This window comes from Telmatherina bonti, assembly GCF_933228915.1.
Source record: "Telmatherina bonti genome assembly, chromosome: 15".
Taxonomy (NCBI): domain Eukaryota; kingdom Metazoa; phylum Chordata; class Actinopteri; order Atheriniformes; family Telmatherinidae; genus Telmatherina; species Telmatherina bonti.
The window spans coordinates 14,380,202-14,398,867 of NC_136613.1; the positions used below are offsets into that span (position 1 = coordinate 14,380,202).

Genomic DNA, 18,666 nt, shown 5'->3' on the forward strand with positions numbered 1-18,666 from the left:
GTATTGTGATCAAAATGCCTTTTCTTTTTTTTTTACCTCTTACCCTAAACTTGAATGTATAACCCTAATCTACTATAAATCAAATTTAATTTATAATTTAACTTTATTCTAAACACTTTTCCAACCAGGCCTGTGAGTATATGTTTGATCAAATTTCTGTTTCTATCATGACAGGAAAACATACAAAAACAGGCACACAAATTTCTTCATACAATATCATTCTAATATATAACCTCATATTATTCTAATTTCATGTGTAATGTGACCACAACACTATTCATCCAGGCTTTTGGGCTCAGACACTAAATCCGCCCCATTTACCGCCCGGGTGACCCGGCGGTGAGTCGGATGGGAGGAGTTTTCACGACATTGACAACATGCAGTCTGTAGGCTACATCAACCGGGTGGCCTGCAGAATCCCATGGCTTGATGAACTTACCTTTGAACCACATGAGGGGAATAAACCAATCAGAGTGAGTTTGCAGGTAAACTTAGAAAATGTTCCAACCTATGTTGATGTGTGGCCTTTATTTACGTTCACTGGATAACTTTGCATTGATGTGTTTCCTAAAAACAACTTCTGCTAATTTTATGCTTCTCTTCAGCTGCGAAGTTATGTTCCAATGCAACTCTTTATCCTGAGCCTATTTGTCCCTCATGCACTGTGGTGCAGTTTGCTGAAAGAAACGAGAACAAAATAATGGCTTTATTATTAACTTTTTATTATTTTTGTGATTAATTTCGCCCAGAACATCGATGCCCCCCCCTTTTTTTTTTTTTTTCTTTTGGCAAAGCCTTGTTCTGCAGCAAATGATTTGCCCTCTTAAGAGTTAAACTCCTCCGTCTCCGCTCGTTATCACTTCTCTCCGGGTCATCGCCCGGATATGGTAAAGGAGCGGAGCTGCTTTTAACAAGCTTGAAAAACGTCAACATCCATGTTCTCTAAAATTCGTTAAAACCGCAAAACACTATCTGGGTGTTGGTAAGCTTATGGGTTGGCATAGAGCTACTATAAACAATGTTTCCTTGACTCTAAATAGCCTAAAGTTAAAATCTACCAGTTGCAAGGCGCTTATAGTAAACTTTAATAGCAAGACAAAAATAAGCCCTTCTTTAAAAGCTCACGAGCATCCAATACTGTCACCTTCCCAGGTGTGCCCAATTAAAATTAAGCCCTTGGTCCGCATGACAACTGCACTCGCCAGTGTGAGCTTTTAAAAATCCAAAAGCAGCAGAAATAAACAACTTACACAAATGTCCTTCTTCATATTTCTTTTCATAATTAACACTAAATGTAATCTCATAATGTTAACATGGTTAAGTATGTAAGTTTCCCGTTTCAAACTTTAATGGAATTAATGGAATAAAAGCGACTCAGACGTGTTTTTACATCTATTTTGGCTACATTAATTTCACAAGTCGATACCATCTTTCCCCACACGATGGCGCTTGGACATCAGTCGAAAACGGAACTTTGAAGCGACTGAACAGGACAAGATACGGCATTTTGGAAGCACGCACACACACACACACACACACACACACACACACGCTCAACCTCCGTCTCTCTCTCTGTCAGCCTGTCCCCCAATGCAGCGGGCTGCATCGGAAGCGAGTCCAGAAAAGCAGATGTGAAGATAAGGAGAAGGCAAGCAGGTCGTCGGGCAGACCGCGCCAACACACAGACCAGCGGGGCTCGCTTCAACCTCGTTACGCAAATTACCGGCGGAGCGGCGTGGCAGTGGGTCCGTTAATGGAGCGTGCGTGCTGCTGGCTCTCGCGCTCTGCCTCGCCTCCGCCTCCCGACTGCACATAATGGGTTATGGGCTAGAGGGAGGCATTCACCGGGGAAGCGCTATTACTCAAACAGACACACCAAACGGACTCCAGAGCGCACAGACACCTTCATGTGCAGCCAGCGTAATTATGAAGATGGGGAACTTAGCTTACTAATGCCCAATCTTTTTATTTCCCCTTTCTTTCCATATTTTTTGTTTGTTTCTTTCTTTTATATTCACATAATAAAGTATTTTTAAAAGGAAAAAGTATCTCAACCCTGACGAAAGGTATCAAGAGGTTCAGTTTCATCATCTCCATTTCAACGTCAACAAGCACAGTGTAAAATAACAAACACCTTTCGGAAGCCTATAATTTCAACAGCATAAACTCCAGTCCTAAAATATACTTCAAATAAACACTTCTCAGAACACTTTCGATCACAGGTTAGGATTTTAACTTTAATAGCCTACCAGTCCAATTAATACATTTGAGCCATATATTTCATTGATATAAAAATAGCCTAACTGGATAGGAGGTTTAGGTCACTTTCCTGGAAAGGTTTAAATGTTTTTAGTTTAGCCAAATGTTTTAACAATGTGTTGGTTGTGTTTACTGACTAGACAGTTTGCCTTTCTACTTGCATTCAGAAAGCTTGTTGTAAGGAATAATGTCTGAATTCCTTTAAGCTCTGTCACTTTTCTTTTTGACTTGCTGATGTTCATTATTTGCATATTATTTGAATGACGCTGGTAATTGCAGGGAATGCAGAAGTTTCAGATGTCTTATTAATTGTGGTTAATATATCTTTTAAATGTACACTGCATACATTTTAACCTTATACTTCTGATTCATTATATGGCTGTTTTTATGGTCCTGGCTCGGATTTTTTTCACTTCCATGGGCAGCTGGGAATGGTACTAGAATAATTTTTCTTGGACCCCTAAGTCCAAGATTGGCCAAACGATTGGTCGTACAGAAAATGGACAGACAGGGACCAGACAGTACATCATACTCCCTCAGCGACCTCAACTCTGTAGATAGATCCCGCACTTTAACCCCCCCAATTCTGCATCCTCATTGGAAGACGTGTGTGTGAGATTGAAAAGGTCCTTGAAGTATTCCTTCCTTCAGCAGTTCCCTATCTCCACTGCATACAGTCTTGATGATGGACTGCTTCCCCCCCTGAGCTGCCAGAATCTCCTCAAAGCTGTTCCAAAGTCATTTTTCATGGCCTCCCTGGACACCTCTCATTACAAAGTTTTTGCCTAAGCGACAGCGGAAGCAGCATTCTACATAGCTTACCGATACCCATCAGATGCCCCCACAGTCCCACAGGCCTAAAAGATCTAGTAGGACTCCTTTTTCAGATTGACTGCACCCCTCCACTGCTGATTTTCACCAGTGAACTTGGGGATAACCACCACGACAAGCACCGATGACTTAACGGCCACAGCTCAGGCTGGTCGCGTCAACAATGGAGGCATGGAACATAGTCTACTTGGACTCAATATATCCGCCTCACTGGGGACATGGTTGTACATCTGCCAGAAGTTTGAGATGGAGCTCCGTCTGACAAGGGACTCCATCAGATATTCCAACAGATCTTTACAAAATGTAAAGATCTGTTGGTTTTTTAAGGTTTTTTTTGTTGTTGACATTGTTGTCACCAGCCTGATCACATTTTGCTGTGGGAAAGCATTTTAATCCTTAACAAAAAGCTGTTGAAGGTCAAACAGATTCGGTCACTCTGGCACATACAGCACACTCAAGCAGATCAGTGCTCAAGTGCTCAGTTGGGTTGAGGTCTTGTCTTACAACAGGTCTTTCCATCCTATCTACTCCATAATTCTAGAGTGGATAGGATGGAAGTGGATCTTCATGCTGAAAAATAGAGTTAGGTTGCACCTTTTGGTTTCAGAACAAGAATGGGCAACTCCTGTCCTCGAGGGCCACTGTCCTCGAGGGCCACTGTCCTGCGGGTTTTTAGTTTCACGGTTTTAACACACCTGAATCAAATTAATGGGTCATTGTACAAACCTGACAAGCTGTTGGATTAATTTGATTTGCATCAGGTGTGTTAGAGCAAGGAAACATCTAAAACCTGCTGGACAATGGCTCTTGAGGACTAGTGTTGACCATGCTGACTCAAGAATCTCATTCAGTTATGTCTGTCTATAAATTAGGTACCAGTTAGGAACTAGTCATTAATCTGTGGCTGACACTCATCTAATAGCAGCATTGGAGTTTCAAAACAAAAGGGAATATAATGCAGGGTTTTGGAGTTTCGCTTTTGCACCTGCATCACATTTGGGATTCTGAATACAGAATGTAAATTTAATCATTCTTACTTTTTAATTTTCCAAGGAAATCTCATGATCTTGCTTTCAAAATGAATCTGACAAACTTATAGACCTTTTTTTGTATCATTGTTGTTTGTTTAAAGAAGAACTTGAATCCGTATACAAGAGATCCAGGATGCCAACGTCTGCTATGGTAAGAAATTCTCATCATAAGAATGATTTGTTTTAGTGAAGATTACCAGCTTCAAATCATAAAATTAAATGGCATGCGACACACAGTATGAAAGAAATGTGTTTTTAAATGGCAGTTTAATCAGATTAAAAGTATTATTAAGTCCAAGACAGGAATTACTTTGACTGCTTTAATATGATCTTATTATGACTTTCATTTTGAAAACTTGCAGAGGGGGCATTTAAACCTCTTTCTATTGAAACTGAGTCAGACACTCCCCAGTGCGCCCCACAGTGTGATGCCTCATTTACGTCCTCATACAATAATGTAGGAGGTCTGTCTCACTCCACCTGCTTGCTTGTGATGTGAGCTGTTGTCACTGTTGTTTTTAATGTTGTTGTTCTAATTGCTGTTGCTGCTTTGCCTCCAGCTTCCCCGCTGACACTCTTGCCTCACACTTTTCAGCAACATGCAGCGGTGATGACAAGTACTAGAGTTCCCACTCAAGCTGCCTGTTCTTACAGCACAGTGCCCCCCCCCCCCCCCCCCCCCCCCCCCCCCCCATCCTCCCCCTCCTTTTCTTCCTCCTTTCACCACCACATCCCCCACCTTTTCCTCTCTCCAGCACCCTTTGAAGCCTCTGGGATGATGATGATGATGACACCCGCCGTAATCTGTGGATGCTCAGCTTCTGACATGACACACAATCGAGAAACCCTCCCAAACTGATCCGAGTTTCGCTGTAGCATTCAGGCGCAGCGCGTCCTCTGACAAGAGGAGAGGCTTTCCACAGGAGAATAGATGAAGTCAGTGAGGTGGGGTGCGTGATTGACAGTGCTGTTGAGAAGGCAAAGCCAACTCCTGTTTATATCTGATCTCCGCTCAGCAGTGGGCACACTGTCTCTGCTGACCTGTTTTTGTTTTTCATCTGGATCTATAATCATCTAACATCTAATCTTCAAGGGGAGGGGGGGAGGGGCAAGATTGCATTTGTGAGGCTCTTGTTATGCAACAGATTAGGGGTGAAGATGATGGAGGACAGGAACTAAATAAGATAAAAAAATTTAAAAAAACAGTAGAAAATGACTACTAATAACCTACAAACATTCTATATTTAAGAAAATCTAAAGTATTTCTACTTTGAGCTGTTGAAGACTCCCCTCCACGGTAAAATCATGTGTTATGGTTTATTTCTTAAATTTATATTTTACATTCAAAAACCTGTAAATAAATTCTAAAACATAAAATATTGAAAATAAACTTCATAATGACTAGTTCCATTAAAAGTTGTAATCCCCATGATAAGGTATTATTACATAATTTTGTTGCAGTTTACACAGGGTATTTTTTTTAGTTTTGACATTACTTGTTGATAATAGTTATAGGTAGCCCAATGATATAAACAGAAGAAACATTAAGGAAATTTATGTTTGTTCAATTATTTATCTCATTTAATAAAACCAATTGTATTATACATCTTTAAAAAGCCTGATAATTCACCATTATGTGACTAAATCACAGGTGAAATTTAGTGGTTTAGAATTACACTTGTTTTACTATTTCTTTGTCAATTGCATATTTGCATTCTCCTCCATATAGAAAGAAAAAAAAAAAAACAACATAATAAAACTATATAATGGTTGCGTATAATTGTTTATTAGAGGAAAATCAGTGTCTTACTATGCCAGATTTACAAACTTCAAGCACAGACATGCAAGTTATTCTCATTCAGCTAAAGATTTTAGACTGATAAAAGTTACTTCTGCTATCTGCTGGTTCATTCTTCAACTTATCAGACTACTGAATCACTCCTGCTAGGACACAAATGCGGGTTTGCATGTCCCTGTATTGTTCTCTGAATAGAAAATTAAGCCAGTGTTGCACAGGCAAACTATAATCATCCTAATTATTGGTTAGATTAGTCCTTTAAAAATGTACTGGGTAGCTTTTTCATTGAAATATTCCACTTAGGGCAAATAGGGATTTCAGTGTTTAGGTGTTATATATTTATATTTACTATATCTGAAAATAAGAAAGAAAATATAACACAAACATTGTCTATTTTTGCCAACTTAAGAAGTGTTCACCTTCTTTTACTGCTGGTACTGTGAATAATTTTCTTAATGTTGTGTTTTCATATGATACTGTTGCTATCAACATACTAATTTTTTCTTCTGACTTGAGATGCCAGAATTGTTAGAAAAAAAAACATACAAAAATAGGAGACAGAAGAAGGATGGGCCTCACACACATTGAGAAACTCGTTTATCAGGTTTTACCACCTGTGTTCACATTCTTGCTGAGCAACCGCATTAGAACGCTGATTCACCTGCTTTGGTCCAGAACAATTTGTGCCCATATATATAGTATATGTGCTGCTGGGCAACAAATCGGTCAGGCCACCTGCCACCCCATCTTCCTTCAGAGCAACCTCACAGCGTATACAGTAACATAATGTAGACCCTATTTTTAAATGTCAGTGTTTTGATTTAAAAAACTTAAGGCAGAAACATGCTTCTACAGTTTCACCTTGAACGAAAGTGTTTACGAAAGCTCCAATTTCAGCATGAGCTCTCCCATCAGTGTACATACTGTATCAAGTACTGATGTCAGGCTATTTTTGTTGCTGGAGTATGTGTGGGAGTCCTCATGTTTACCAGCAGCTGAAGGATACAGGAAACTCAGCTGTCCACCATCACTGCTGGAAACTGGCTGGTGCAACATTTTGTACTTGAATATAATCTAAAAGTCCTTTAGTACTTCAACTTGTTCAAAGTTACTCTAAAAGGAAATAAACAGGTCAAATGTGTATCTGAAGGTGTGACAGTGCACATCTGGGCAATAATGGCACCTGTATGTAAATCAGTAGATTTTCTAGATTTTATTGTTATGTTTTATATGAACTCATTTGCATTCTTTGTTAAAAACAAGTAACATAGAATCAATTATCTTTAACTTCTCCAAATTTAGAGAATACGTATTGTAAACCTACAGTTGTCAGATCAGTAAGTGCAGAGGAGGTTATTTCATATTATGATTTTAAGAATAAATATGGTTGACAGATATACTTCACTAAAAATCAAACAAGAAATCACAGCTCTTTTTAGTGTTTTTTAAACATTTATTTGCTCCGGGTTTCTTGTTACAAATAAATAGTTTCATTAAAATCAGATGTCCTTTTAAAATTTTGGGTGGCTCCTATAAACATCCGTTGCAGTCAAATCAGGTTAACTAGACACTTTAAAACATATATCAGACAACAAACTCAAATGATAAATCTGTTTTGTGTTAATTTTTTTTTTTTTTTTTTTTGCAGAACCAATTTGATTGATCAGTGGCAACTAATTTCAGTGATGAAACCCTAAATGACCCCTGAAAAGATGTTCATACCAAATACTGTCACTAACTTTTATTATAACTGTAGAAACCCTGCTTTGTGTCACAATACTGCATTTACCGGTATATTCTTTTTTTTTTTTTTAAAAACAAAACATGCAACTGATTCCTGTTTTTCTGATAAATACAAAAAAAAAAAAGAAATTATGGGTTTGCTCAAAAGCTAAAAAAAAAACCAAAAAAAAAACAAAAAACAAAAAACAATTCACAAATTCTGTTTGAAAGGACTTCAGACTGTGCACTCTGCAAGTCTGAACCTAAATAACCCTCTGGCACATGTGGGATGTTAAACAAACTTGAGCATGCACCGAAACTATTCAAGCAGCCAACTCACTTGGTTACCAACAATGACAATCGTTAAAAAGGAGATGGAAACGTGCTTCAATGACAGTTCTAGAAAGATTATAGGAACTTCCAGGTGATACCCGTATACAGAACACCGGTTGCAGCTGCTGTTGTTGCTTTCTGTGCGAGTTGGGACAAAACAATGACCTTTTGATTGGTGCAACGTCCTATTAACCCGCCTCCGAAACGAACATCGCCACAGGATTGGTTTCACCCACAGTAGGAGCGGTGGTTCGATGGGTCGGTGACTGAATATTCATGAGAGGCTCCTACCGCCTACGTGCATCAGCGGTTTTTCCTCAGCAGAAAGGAATGTGGAGATGCAGCGTCTGTCACATCTTTCATGACAAATCACAGAGCTGGGCTGCAGGACATTGCATGGTAAGGGAAGTTTTCCCACTGGAATGTAGGTTTATTCAGCTTGCAAATGATAGGCTATGGATTATTTAAACATATAAGCTTTGGCTTCATCTTTACAATTGTTTCTCTGTAGCCTTTCTATGTGTAGCAATTCCTTTTCTGTGAAATGAATGTGTCTTACCTGTCTACTGGAAGCCACTCCTCTTTGAAAAATGTACTAAACCTCTGTGCTCATCTGTGTTCTACTTCAGGTCATTTGGGTCCTGTTACACTTGAAAGAACTTGACAAACCGGTTACAGCAACATCCCCGCCTTAAAACGTAGGCGCTGGGAGGGGGCTAGACTCTACAAATACTCAATCTTATCGTCTCTGCAATTCAGAAAGAACGAGAAGGGCACAAGAGCTAAAAGAAACTGAAGAACCCAGCTCATCTACCGGCACAACTCGCGCGATTTACCGGATAACGCTTCAGAAATACGGACAACTTGCGCTACTTAAAGCCGATCAGCGCTCAGAACCGCATCACTTTCGCTCTTCAAGAAAAAACACCATCACCGCAATGATGATGCAGCTGCCAGAGACCCCCAACCAGAAAAACTCCCTGTTCAACGCCATGAACCAATTCATCGGCGCCGTGAACAACATGGATCAGACCATCATGGTCCCCAGCCTGCTACGGGACGTCCCGTTGGACGAGGAGCGGAACATGGCTCCTCTGAAGTCGGACGTGGACGAAGGAGATATGTACAGCTACTACCAGCTCCTCAAATCCATCCGCACAGACATGGAGTGGGGCGTCAGGTGCGCCACAGCAGACGAGAAGCGCAAGGAGAGCATGAAGATCACCCGCAGCCACTCTTCCGCATCCACGTCCTCGGCGTCGTCCTCGTCATCGTCGTCATCTGAGGAGGAAGATGAGGAAGACGAGGATCTGAAGAAGCAGTTCCAGTTCCACCTGACTGGGCTGCAAGGGGTACTGTCCAAGCTCACCCAGCAAGCCATCTGTTTGACCAAGCGCTACAAAAAGGAGATTGGCATCGGAGGATGGGGCCAGTAACTCAGAGTGGTTTTCTTCTAGCCTTTTATTGGCTGAATGGACTTTTCTCAATTGGACTTTTCTTGCTGCTTAGTCTTCTAATTACATTTAAGAACAGACATTAATGGAAAAGCAGAAAGCAGCATTTTATTTCCTGTGGCCTACAAGGTGTTGGTCAAAAACTGACAGTAGATGTGTTGATCCTGAAAAATGCATTGTGTACGAATTGCTACGCTGCTTTAGCACTCCCTTATTGTGCACTTTTGCACTCAGGACACGTGATACACAGATGAAACTATTTAAATCTTTATTTAATATATTTATTAAGTTACACTGTATGTTTGAGAGCCAATTGTTATTTCAAAGGTGGAGACAAAGTGGACTGTTTGACTGTTTCAAACAACCTCATTGAATGCGGCATACTGACAAAAGATTTAGCATCCTTTCTTTGATGCTGTTGATGTCAGTGCATTCATGTGGTTTTTATTTTGTTCTCATTTTTTTTTCTGTCTGATGTTTATGAAATTGTTCTTCTCCTGGAAGGAGGCATATGCTCACTGGCATCCGCCTGTGATCTCCTCATGTCCCATATGATCAATGAACTGGAATCAACTGATAATTCTTCTATATGGAGAATAATGAAGGTTTCCATGAGATACTGTCATTGTTCTTGTATATATTAACAGTATATATCCAATTTGGCATTCATTTAGGTCCATCTGTCAAAACAAGGAAATACTTTTGTATGCACTGTTAGCTTTTTTTTTATTGTTGTTAATAAAATTTTATACAATGTTATTCTCTTGTCATTCCCTTATTTTCTATTCTTGACATTTAATGGTAGAAATAGTTGAAAATTTAAAAAAAGTGTTATAATTGGGAGATTATTTTGATAAAGAAAAATCGGAGCAGTTGTCTTAATGAGTGTCACTAGTGGACAGCAAATCAACATGAGTGAGTCATGAATGAATTAATTAATCATACTGTCTATAGCAACACAAAACATACTCCAGGAATTATGTGTCATTCATAAGGTGGAAAAAATATTGGGGAACACTTATAAGTATAATATAGTCCGGTGGACCTGCACCACCACCAGTGTGACCTCACCTTTTTGGACCAGATCAACAAAAAAACATTTATAGAGATTGTGAGGAAGAATTTATTGAAGATCCGTCATTCGCGTTCTTTCCAGAAGCTTAAAAGGTGAGCTTACTCTTGTCTGCATTTAATGAATTGTTTCCTTCTGGAAATCCAAATAAGGAAAGCTGTCACCAAAAAAGAATCCTCTCACATAGCTGTTAAAAAAAAAACTGTAAATAGAGTATAGAACGCTGTTACATTCAGTTATAACTGAAAATTGAAAAGAAAAGTTAAAATTCTTGATGGTGTTGTGGGTAATGCTGTCATTTCACAGCAAGATAGGTTCTGGTTTAAACCTCAGTTGGGAGAAAACATGCAAACTCCACAATGAAAGTTTCTTTGTGGAGTTTGCATGTTCTCTCCTTGCATGCATCTCAGGTTGATTTGTTTTTCCACATTCCACTCATGTCAGCGTTTACGGGGTGTACCCTGCCTCTCACCTAGCAACCATTTGGATAGGCTCCAGCCCTCCTGTCATCCTGCATTATAACTATTAGATATAAATGATGGACAGATACATACTTTTTTTTTTTTAAATAAAATCAATAATTATCTATTGACCTCAACAAATTTAGGGTGGCTGCACATTTAAGATCCACTGCTTTTGCTGTCTGTGGTTTTTAATAAAATGTGATATTATTCTATTGGTCAGAGTGAAATGTTTTCATATCAACAGAATCTGCATTTTGGTTTCAGAATTACAGAGTACAAACTGACAAAATGAAAGCATACTGCAGCTCTGCTGGCAAGGTAAAAAAATTAATCTGGTACACTACCCCTTAAAATTATTAACGTCTCCAAATGCAGATGTCTAAATAAAAAAAAATGATTCTTGTAATAATTATTGTAAGATGTTATTGTACTGGATATGCTCAAGCTGGAGTTTTATTTTTGTCATAGCACCTGCATATTTTGTTCCGTAACGGCTTTGGTCCTTTCATAATTTTTGTTTGTTCTCTCCTATGCATGAATATCAAAGATGAGAAATGGCAACACGGGGTTTCATGTAATTCCTAAAAACTAGAAGTTGGTAGAAAAAGGTGGCCTCTGTGGGGAAACCAAAACCTAAGGTATGACATCATTTGTTAGGATTTTTAGTGAACATATTTGCAGTCAATAGACAGAGAACAGATCAACCAAAAAGCAAGTGGTAATGTTGTTGGTCTGTACTAAAAGGAAGAAAAGATGCAAACACATAAAAAAATTTACCTCAGCAGCCAACTAATACATGTTTAAAGAAAGCTGTTAGTTTAAAACTACATGCAGGTTGAAGGATGTTGCTTGTTTGTCAAGTTTCAGATTACATCATGTTTAACCTTTAGGATGCTGAAACAAACTTGGATAAACACTGGTTTGTTGAATAACAAGTTATATAAAGTAAGAATTTTGTTGTCATTTTGCACAATTTGATCAGTAAAACATCCCATTTACAACAGCTGTACAATCAAACAAAATAGTGGGGGAAAAAAACTGGTAATAGTTAGATTGTGATCAGTTAAATACTTTAGCTTCAGCTGAAGGATAAGTTGAGCATGCAATGTTTGATTCAAGACCCTGATGCATATACATGAGTTTTTTTTATATAATACCTTGCAAAGTCAAGGAAAAGAAAAACAAATGACTGAATTCCTTCACTGTTCTCAGAACCGCAGCAACAATCTCAAAACCACTGGGTGTAGCAGCTGGGTTTTCTGTGTAAGAATTGTCACCAGAGAATAACACACCCCCTTTTTGCCTTTTTATGTAAGAGTAATGCAACAATTCTTTGACAATTAAGTTTACTCTTTCCCATTTAAATCAGAATAATGTTAGCTAGGGTAGTAAAAAAGGCATTTTGACATATCAATCTCACTCGCTAATAAGGTACGTTACTAATTTTCTATAGGTAGCTATATGGCAAAATCTCAATATTAGTAGAAAAGTCCATCTTAAGTTCAAATTCTTTTAAATGCTACATGAAAGATTCTTCTGTGTTATTTGTAAGGAATTTGGAAGAAAATTACGACTAAGCATGACACTTCTTTCAATTGGACTTTTGTCTTGTTTCAACATGAAACTAAAGTTTCATCATGCAGTCAGTCAAAGGGAACACTCCGCCTTAAACATATCTAAACAGACACACCTTGAAAGTTCCTATTTTTTCTGGATCAGTCTCCTCATCAAGAACCGGTGCGGGTGTTGTCAGATTCAGAACAGAATGACAGCCATTTATCTGTGAATGAAGTTGCTGGTTTCTAAAAGGAGCGACTGAGATAATCTTATTATTAACACAAAGATGAATATCAAGAAGTACAGTGCATTAACCTTCAAACCATTTCCCGGTCCCTGTTGGTGAAAAGAAAGCCACACCACGATTCTGCCACCACTATGTCTACAACTGGGATAGTGTTCGTGGAGTAATGAGATGTATTAGGTTTGCACCTGACATATAATTTTCCTTGATGGCAAGGAGGTTTAGTTTTAGTTTCAGGACCTCTTCCACGTGTTTAGGGATTTTCCTCCATGCCTAAACATTTCTGGAAGCAAATAGTCTTTATCTGGGAACTTTGTAAAGACCAACTCTGTTGAGTGTATAGATTATTGTGATCCTATGGACAAAAACACCATTCTCCATTGTGGAGCTTTCCAGTTCCTTTATGGTACTCTGTGGTTTCTCTATAATTTTTTTAAATAATTTTTTTTCTCTATAATTTTCTCTATGATTAATGCCCTCCTTGTCCAGTCACATATTCTTTCTATTTTGCCACAATGGATTGAATGGTATTACATTGAATTTTCAAGGTTTAAGATTTTTTTTTTTTCTAATAACCTTACCCTGACTGGTACTTCTCATAATATTCATGGTGGTGCCTCTTGATGATTAGTTGTAGACCCTAGTACAGGGGTAGGCAACTGCAGACCGTTAAGACCAGTATTCTGCAAGTTTTAGAAGTTTCCCTTCTTCAACACCTGGCTCAGAAAAAAAATTCGAAAACCCGCAGGACCATGCTCTCTCAAATTTTCCTTGCCTACAAACAGATAATTTCCCAATTAAGATTTATAAAGTATTACTCATTATCAATACAATTATTATTGATAATTTTCTTAATTTCACATAATCCATTTTCTATACTGCTTACTCCAGTTCAGGATTACTCCTCATCAATACAATTTTTTTTTTTTTTTTTTTTTTTTTTTTTTTTTTTAATAGTAATAAAACAATGCAAGCATGCTTTGTAAGAGTAGTATGACAAGCTCTCAGACTTCCTGGTGCTTATTTTGTTAATACTTTTATAGAAATGCATTATTATTATTATTATTATTACTTAATAGGAATTAATTGGAGGTCATAAGAATTGCGAAACGCTGACCTTTTATGTCCCTTTGCGCACACGGTAGAAACAGGAACTGAAAGGCTGCAACAAAATAAAAACATTCTGAAGCGAAATAATTGTCTGAAAATAGCTGGTTTAAAATGGACAATCAGACTTCAACGTTATTGCTTAACGAATCACGCTGTGTACTTTTTAATACACATTCAGAAGACTATCAATGCGTAAGTAGCCAACGTGATGTACTTCAGTTTTAGCTTGGTTGCTAATTAGCTTGTTGGCTACATAACGTGTAATTGCTAGCTTGTTTGGGGGTTGTGGTTAATTATTAACCTGACCTGATTTTGTTCATTAATTGACTTGGTAATGAACGGAGCTTTGGCATCAGCATGGTTGCAGGAGCAAAATGTTCAACAGTTTTGCCCGTCATTGTTAAACGGGGTGGCTACGTTGCACGTTTTCCTAACAAACACAAACTAATCTTTAGGAATCAGTCGTGGCATTGCAGCTGGACATGTGAAAAAGTATCTCTTCACTTGTCAGCAGAGTCCAGGTTATCATCTGTTCCTGTGGCGCCAACAGGTTGGAGAAAGAAGCCCCGATTATTTAAGGCAAAACCTAAATCGCTTCTTTAGAGACACGTAATCCATCATCACTACAAGCTTCTAAACATTGTCTTCCTCACAGACTAAACTAGATCAAAATAAGCCCCAGACGTCCTCAGCCAGCTGTTTTAGTTTTAGTTTGTGTACAACTTTGATTACAAAACAATAATCTCAATTAAAAATTGATTTACGACTGAATAAAGATCGTGTAAAATGGTAACAAAATCTTGTGTTGTGATATTTTATCACAGTTAAATGTCCATTTAGCATCTGTTATGTGATGTGGCAATTAAGTGCCAGACAACAGTAAAGTAACTAATCAGTCAAACAATGTTAACACCTGAAACATTTCTTTGTTTTGCCTTTGAAATTGTGAGGATTTAGTGTTCTTGTCTTTTCCTCTTGATGATTTTCAGGAAATTTTTAGTGTTAGAGAATGAGGCTGAATGAATAATCTTGCCACACATACTTTCCTGATTATAACTATTATGTTAATCACTTTAGATAAACAGTCACATGTATCTTAAAACAAAGTTATCTTGACTACAGTTCATAATTCAAGAATTTTTTAACCAAGTCAAAGTACTAATATATTATTATATATGGGTCAAAACTGCTGTAATAAATTTGTTTATGTGACTCATATACAACAAGGAAAGAAAAATCAGTCTGTTAGTCACCCAAAATAAATTTTATGATTTGTTTTTAAAACAGAGTGTTGTAAAAGCTTGTAGTCATAGCATAACATTATTGCAGTCCTGTGTTGGAAGCCCTCTTTCAATTATAATTAAAGTAGCAAAAAAGAAAAAAGTTGGAAAAAGTCTGCTGAATAAGTCTTTCATTGAATTAAATCTTTTGTGTCTTTTCCTGCTTTTTAAACTCTTATTCTACTCTAAAGACAAAGTTCTACATAAATCTTTAAAAGAAAAAAAAACTTGACAGTTGAAAATATCTTAGATGGAGGTGGATGTCAAGCTTTTTTTCTTTTCAGCTTGCTTTTGCTGTTGTGGTTTTATATTTTCAAAATTATTAAAGGTGGTTCTTATTGTGGCTGTCCTATGATAACACATGCGGATGTGTGTTCATGCTGTGGATCCGAATGTGTGGACATGCCCTTCTCTACTTTGCATGCAAGACAGCTGCTGGCCTTTTCATTTTCCCTGAAGCTCACTGCACTGACTCACGCATCTCTCATTCCCATCATTCCTTTACTTTTTTCCTTTCCTTTCTAGCATCTTTCTGTGTTCTCTGGGTTAATGTTGAACAAACATGCTGTGAGTCAGGTTTTAGCCTCGTTATCACAGCTGCATCTGCATTTCTTTCTCAGCTGTCATTTACCAGCTTTCTTTGTTTACAACACATTCAAAATGGGATGTACTTAGGGGTACGTGACATTCATGAACACCTTAGAGTACGTGTCTCAGGTGTCATTGTTGTGCATGTTTTTGTGATTCTGATGCATGGGTTCCCCGTGTACAAGTTTCATGTTGGTATTCCTCCTCTCTCACTACCATGTTTGCATACACGTACGCACAGACATAAAAAGCAAGCTTAAGCAAAATGGAAGCTTTCTCAGCCTGGTACTATTTTAGCTTATAATTATAATGATAATAGGACTGTTTGTATTGCACTTTTGAATGTATTTCCCGTGTGCTTCATTCAAGATGAATTCAAAACAGTCAGCTAACCACTTCTGAATGTTCTTACAATTAGTTTTCAGCCAAGGAATAATGATTTGTTTCTCATCATTCACAGGTGGTGATTTTATCAGTAAAACGAGCCACTGGAACCTTCTCCTTACTAGGATGGTGACTATTTTTTGAATTACATTTCTCTCTTATTACTCATTGTCTACTCCACATACCTCAACTATACCTCAACTATGATCAAATATTCAAATTATTGTTCACAGATAACAGTAGAAGATATACTGTGCAAAAGTTCTAAACACGCGAACTGTTTTTTTTTTGTAGGAAGCAACCAAACAAAAAAAACACTTTTTGCCCTTAAAACATCATGCAGACTTTCATGTTTTTAAAATTTATAGTTATATTGCTTAAAAGGAATCCCACAATTACTTCATATTTAAAAATTGTATTAGGAAAAAAAAAGTAAATTAAAAAAGTAAGGTCACAATGAATCAGCTGCTGCTTGTAATATATCTTATTATATCAGTAATAATTCTACATAATGGTTAATCTATTCATTATTTTTAATCTAAAATTTTAATGATATCCTTTAAATTTGTTAGGAGCTGATGCAACAAATTCTTGCGTTTACCCTGGAAGCCTGATCTGTATTGCATCAACATTTCATGTTACATGACTCTAACTTATATGATCAAATTTAGCTAAGCATGACAAAGAGTCTCTCATTTTAAAGAAAAAGTTTAATCTAATGTTTGTTTTCTCAGCTTTAAACATGTGATTCAATAAATCAATATATAAAATTTTGTAATATATATTAGAGCAAAGTTGCCTATTGAAACCAAATGAAAACTTGCAATTTTTCTACTCTACCAAATTATGTTAGTACCAAAAACAAGTGAAAGTCCCACTGTGTTGACAGTTTTTGCTTTGTCTGTTTTGGATTACTTAACAAATGTACTAGTTCAATATGGTGGACTCTAATAGAGAGGGCAATACTGACATAATATAAAATATCCCTGACCATAATATATGTTCATTTTCTTACCCAAACCAATTTCTCTCTGAATGCCTGAAATGCCTTCTAATTAGGTATCAGTTTCCCCATGAATATTAACAAGCTATCAGCAGCCACCTCACGGGAAGAAAATTAGCAACCTTTGGTGTCTTAAGACATAAATGGCATGTTCGAAATGATAAAAAAAACATGACAATTATTGTCATGTGATTCTGCATTAATGAAAACATATCAATTTTACATTTACCCTCCCAATTCTCCAAAAGTTGGGATGCTGTGAGAAATCAAAATACAAACAGAATTTGATGATTTGCAAATCTGATAATCATAAATTTTATTGCAAATAGAGCATAAGAAACATGAAATGTTGAAACTGAAACATTTTACGGTTTCCCCTACGAAATTGAGTAGCCGCGGTCTCCCTGTTGCTCCACTCTGTTGTGTTCACGTGCAGAGGAGTTTTCTGACAACAGAGTTGCTTACCACTGTTGCACTTCAGGAGGCAGCAATGCAAGTTCAGTTCAGAAATTTGGATTTTGTCCATGTGAAACAATTTCATTCTTTGCATTTGGAAGGCATGTTGCGAATGATGCACCCATTGCAACCTTCTACAGCTGAGTCAAAATAGCAGAAACCCTACATTTTGAATTTGGTTGTGACGACACATCTCCAATAAGTTGGAATAAGGCAAGGTTTTGTGTTGCATTTGTTTGTAAATGTCTTGGATGTGAGAATACAAGTTGGTGGAATTTTAGGAAAGGAATCCCACTCTTGTCTTGATGTACATTTCAAGCTGTTCAGTAGACCAGGATTTTTGTTGGTGGATTTTTGGTTTCATGATGCATCAGAAGCCAGTTCATCATCCGAGGTCTTCTCCTGCAAAGCCATGCTAATAAGTTGGATGCAGTATGTAGTTAAACATGGTCTTGATGTAATATGCAAGGTATTCCCTAAAAATAAGAAGACTAGAGCAGAATTTGAGAATCTTCCGATATATCACCTGCAACTGGTTTGTCTATTGCCTGATCATTTCATTGTGTACATGCATCTGCATTATTTGTAGTTGATATACATCAAACTCGTGTCATTTTGGCGGTGGATATTAAACCTAATTGGATTCAGAGTGTTTTTTGCATCAGTTAGTACTTTTTAGTATGCATATGTGACATACTTCATTTCTATTTGGAAGTACAAAGAAAAACATCAACAGATAATTATTTTGGCATAAGCAAGTTATGCTGTTTAATGACTTTTGTTTTGAAATAAGGACAGAGGTTCACAAGTGTCCCCTACAATCTAGCTTTAATCTGTAGCCATCTTATCTGTGACTTCTTGTGCTACTGAAACTCAAAACTGAACAAAGAAATGCCTATTGGCATGGGAACACGAAGTTGTGGCCTAGTTTGCATGTGACTTCGGCCGGCCCTGCCTGAAAGACATGTCTGCATGAGAGCATGCATGCTCTGAAATCTCAGTGTACTTTGAAGCACTTACGTTGCACACAGATGTAGAAGCTGCCCATATAGGCACTAATTCAACCCCACACCATCACAG

At 37.6% G+C, this 18,666-nt stretch overlaps 2 protein-coding genes across 2 annotated transcripts in view; both read left to right on the top strand.

The window, feature by feature from the left end:
- Positions 1-8,746: 8,746 nt before the first annotated feature.
- On the top strand, positions 8,747-10,187 carry mid1ip1a (MID1 interacting protein 1a). Its single transcript, XM_079253865.1, has one exon. The coding sequence runs from the start codon at positions 8,913-8,915 to the stop codon at positions 9,408-9,410; it is 498 nt and encodes a 165-aa protein (XP_079109991.1). The 5' UTR covers positions 8,747-8,912; the 3' UTR covers positions 9,411-10,187.
- A 3,733-nt stretch (positions 10,188-13,920) lies between these two features.
- The window catches only part of LOC306766110 (cyclic AMP receptor-like protein A), a 64,675-nt gene continuing 59,929 nt past the window's right edge, over positions 13,921-18,666 (top strand). Inside the window, exons 1-2 of the mRNA XM_079253718.1 lie at positions 13,921-14,067; positions 16,204-16,256. Of these exons, the coding sequence (XP_079109844.1) occupies positions 13,987-14,067; positions 16,204-16,256 (134 nt within the window). The 5' untranslated portion in view covers positions 13,921-13,986. The remainder of the gene's footprint in view (positions 14,068-16,203; positions 16,257-18,666) is intronic.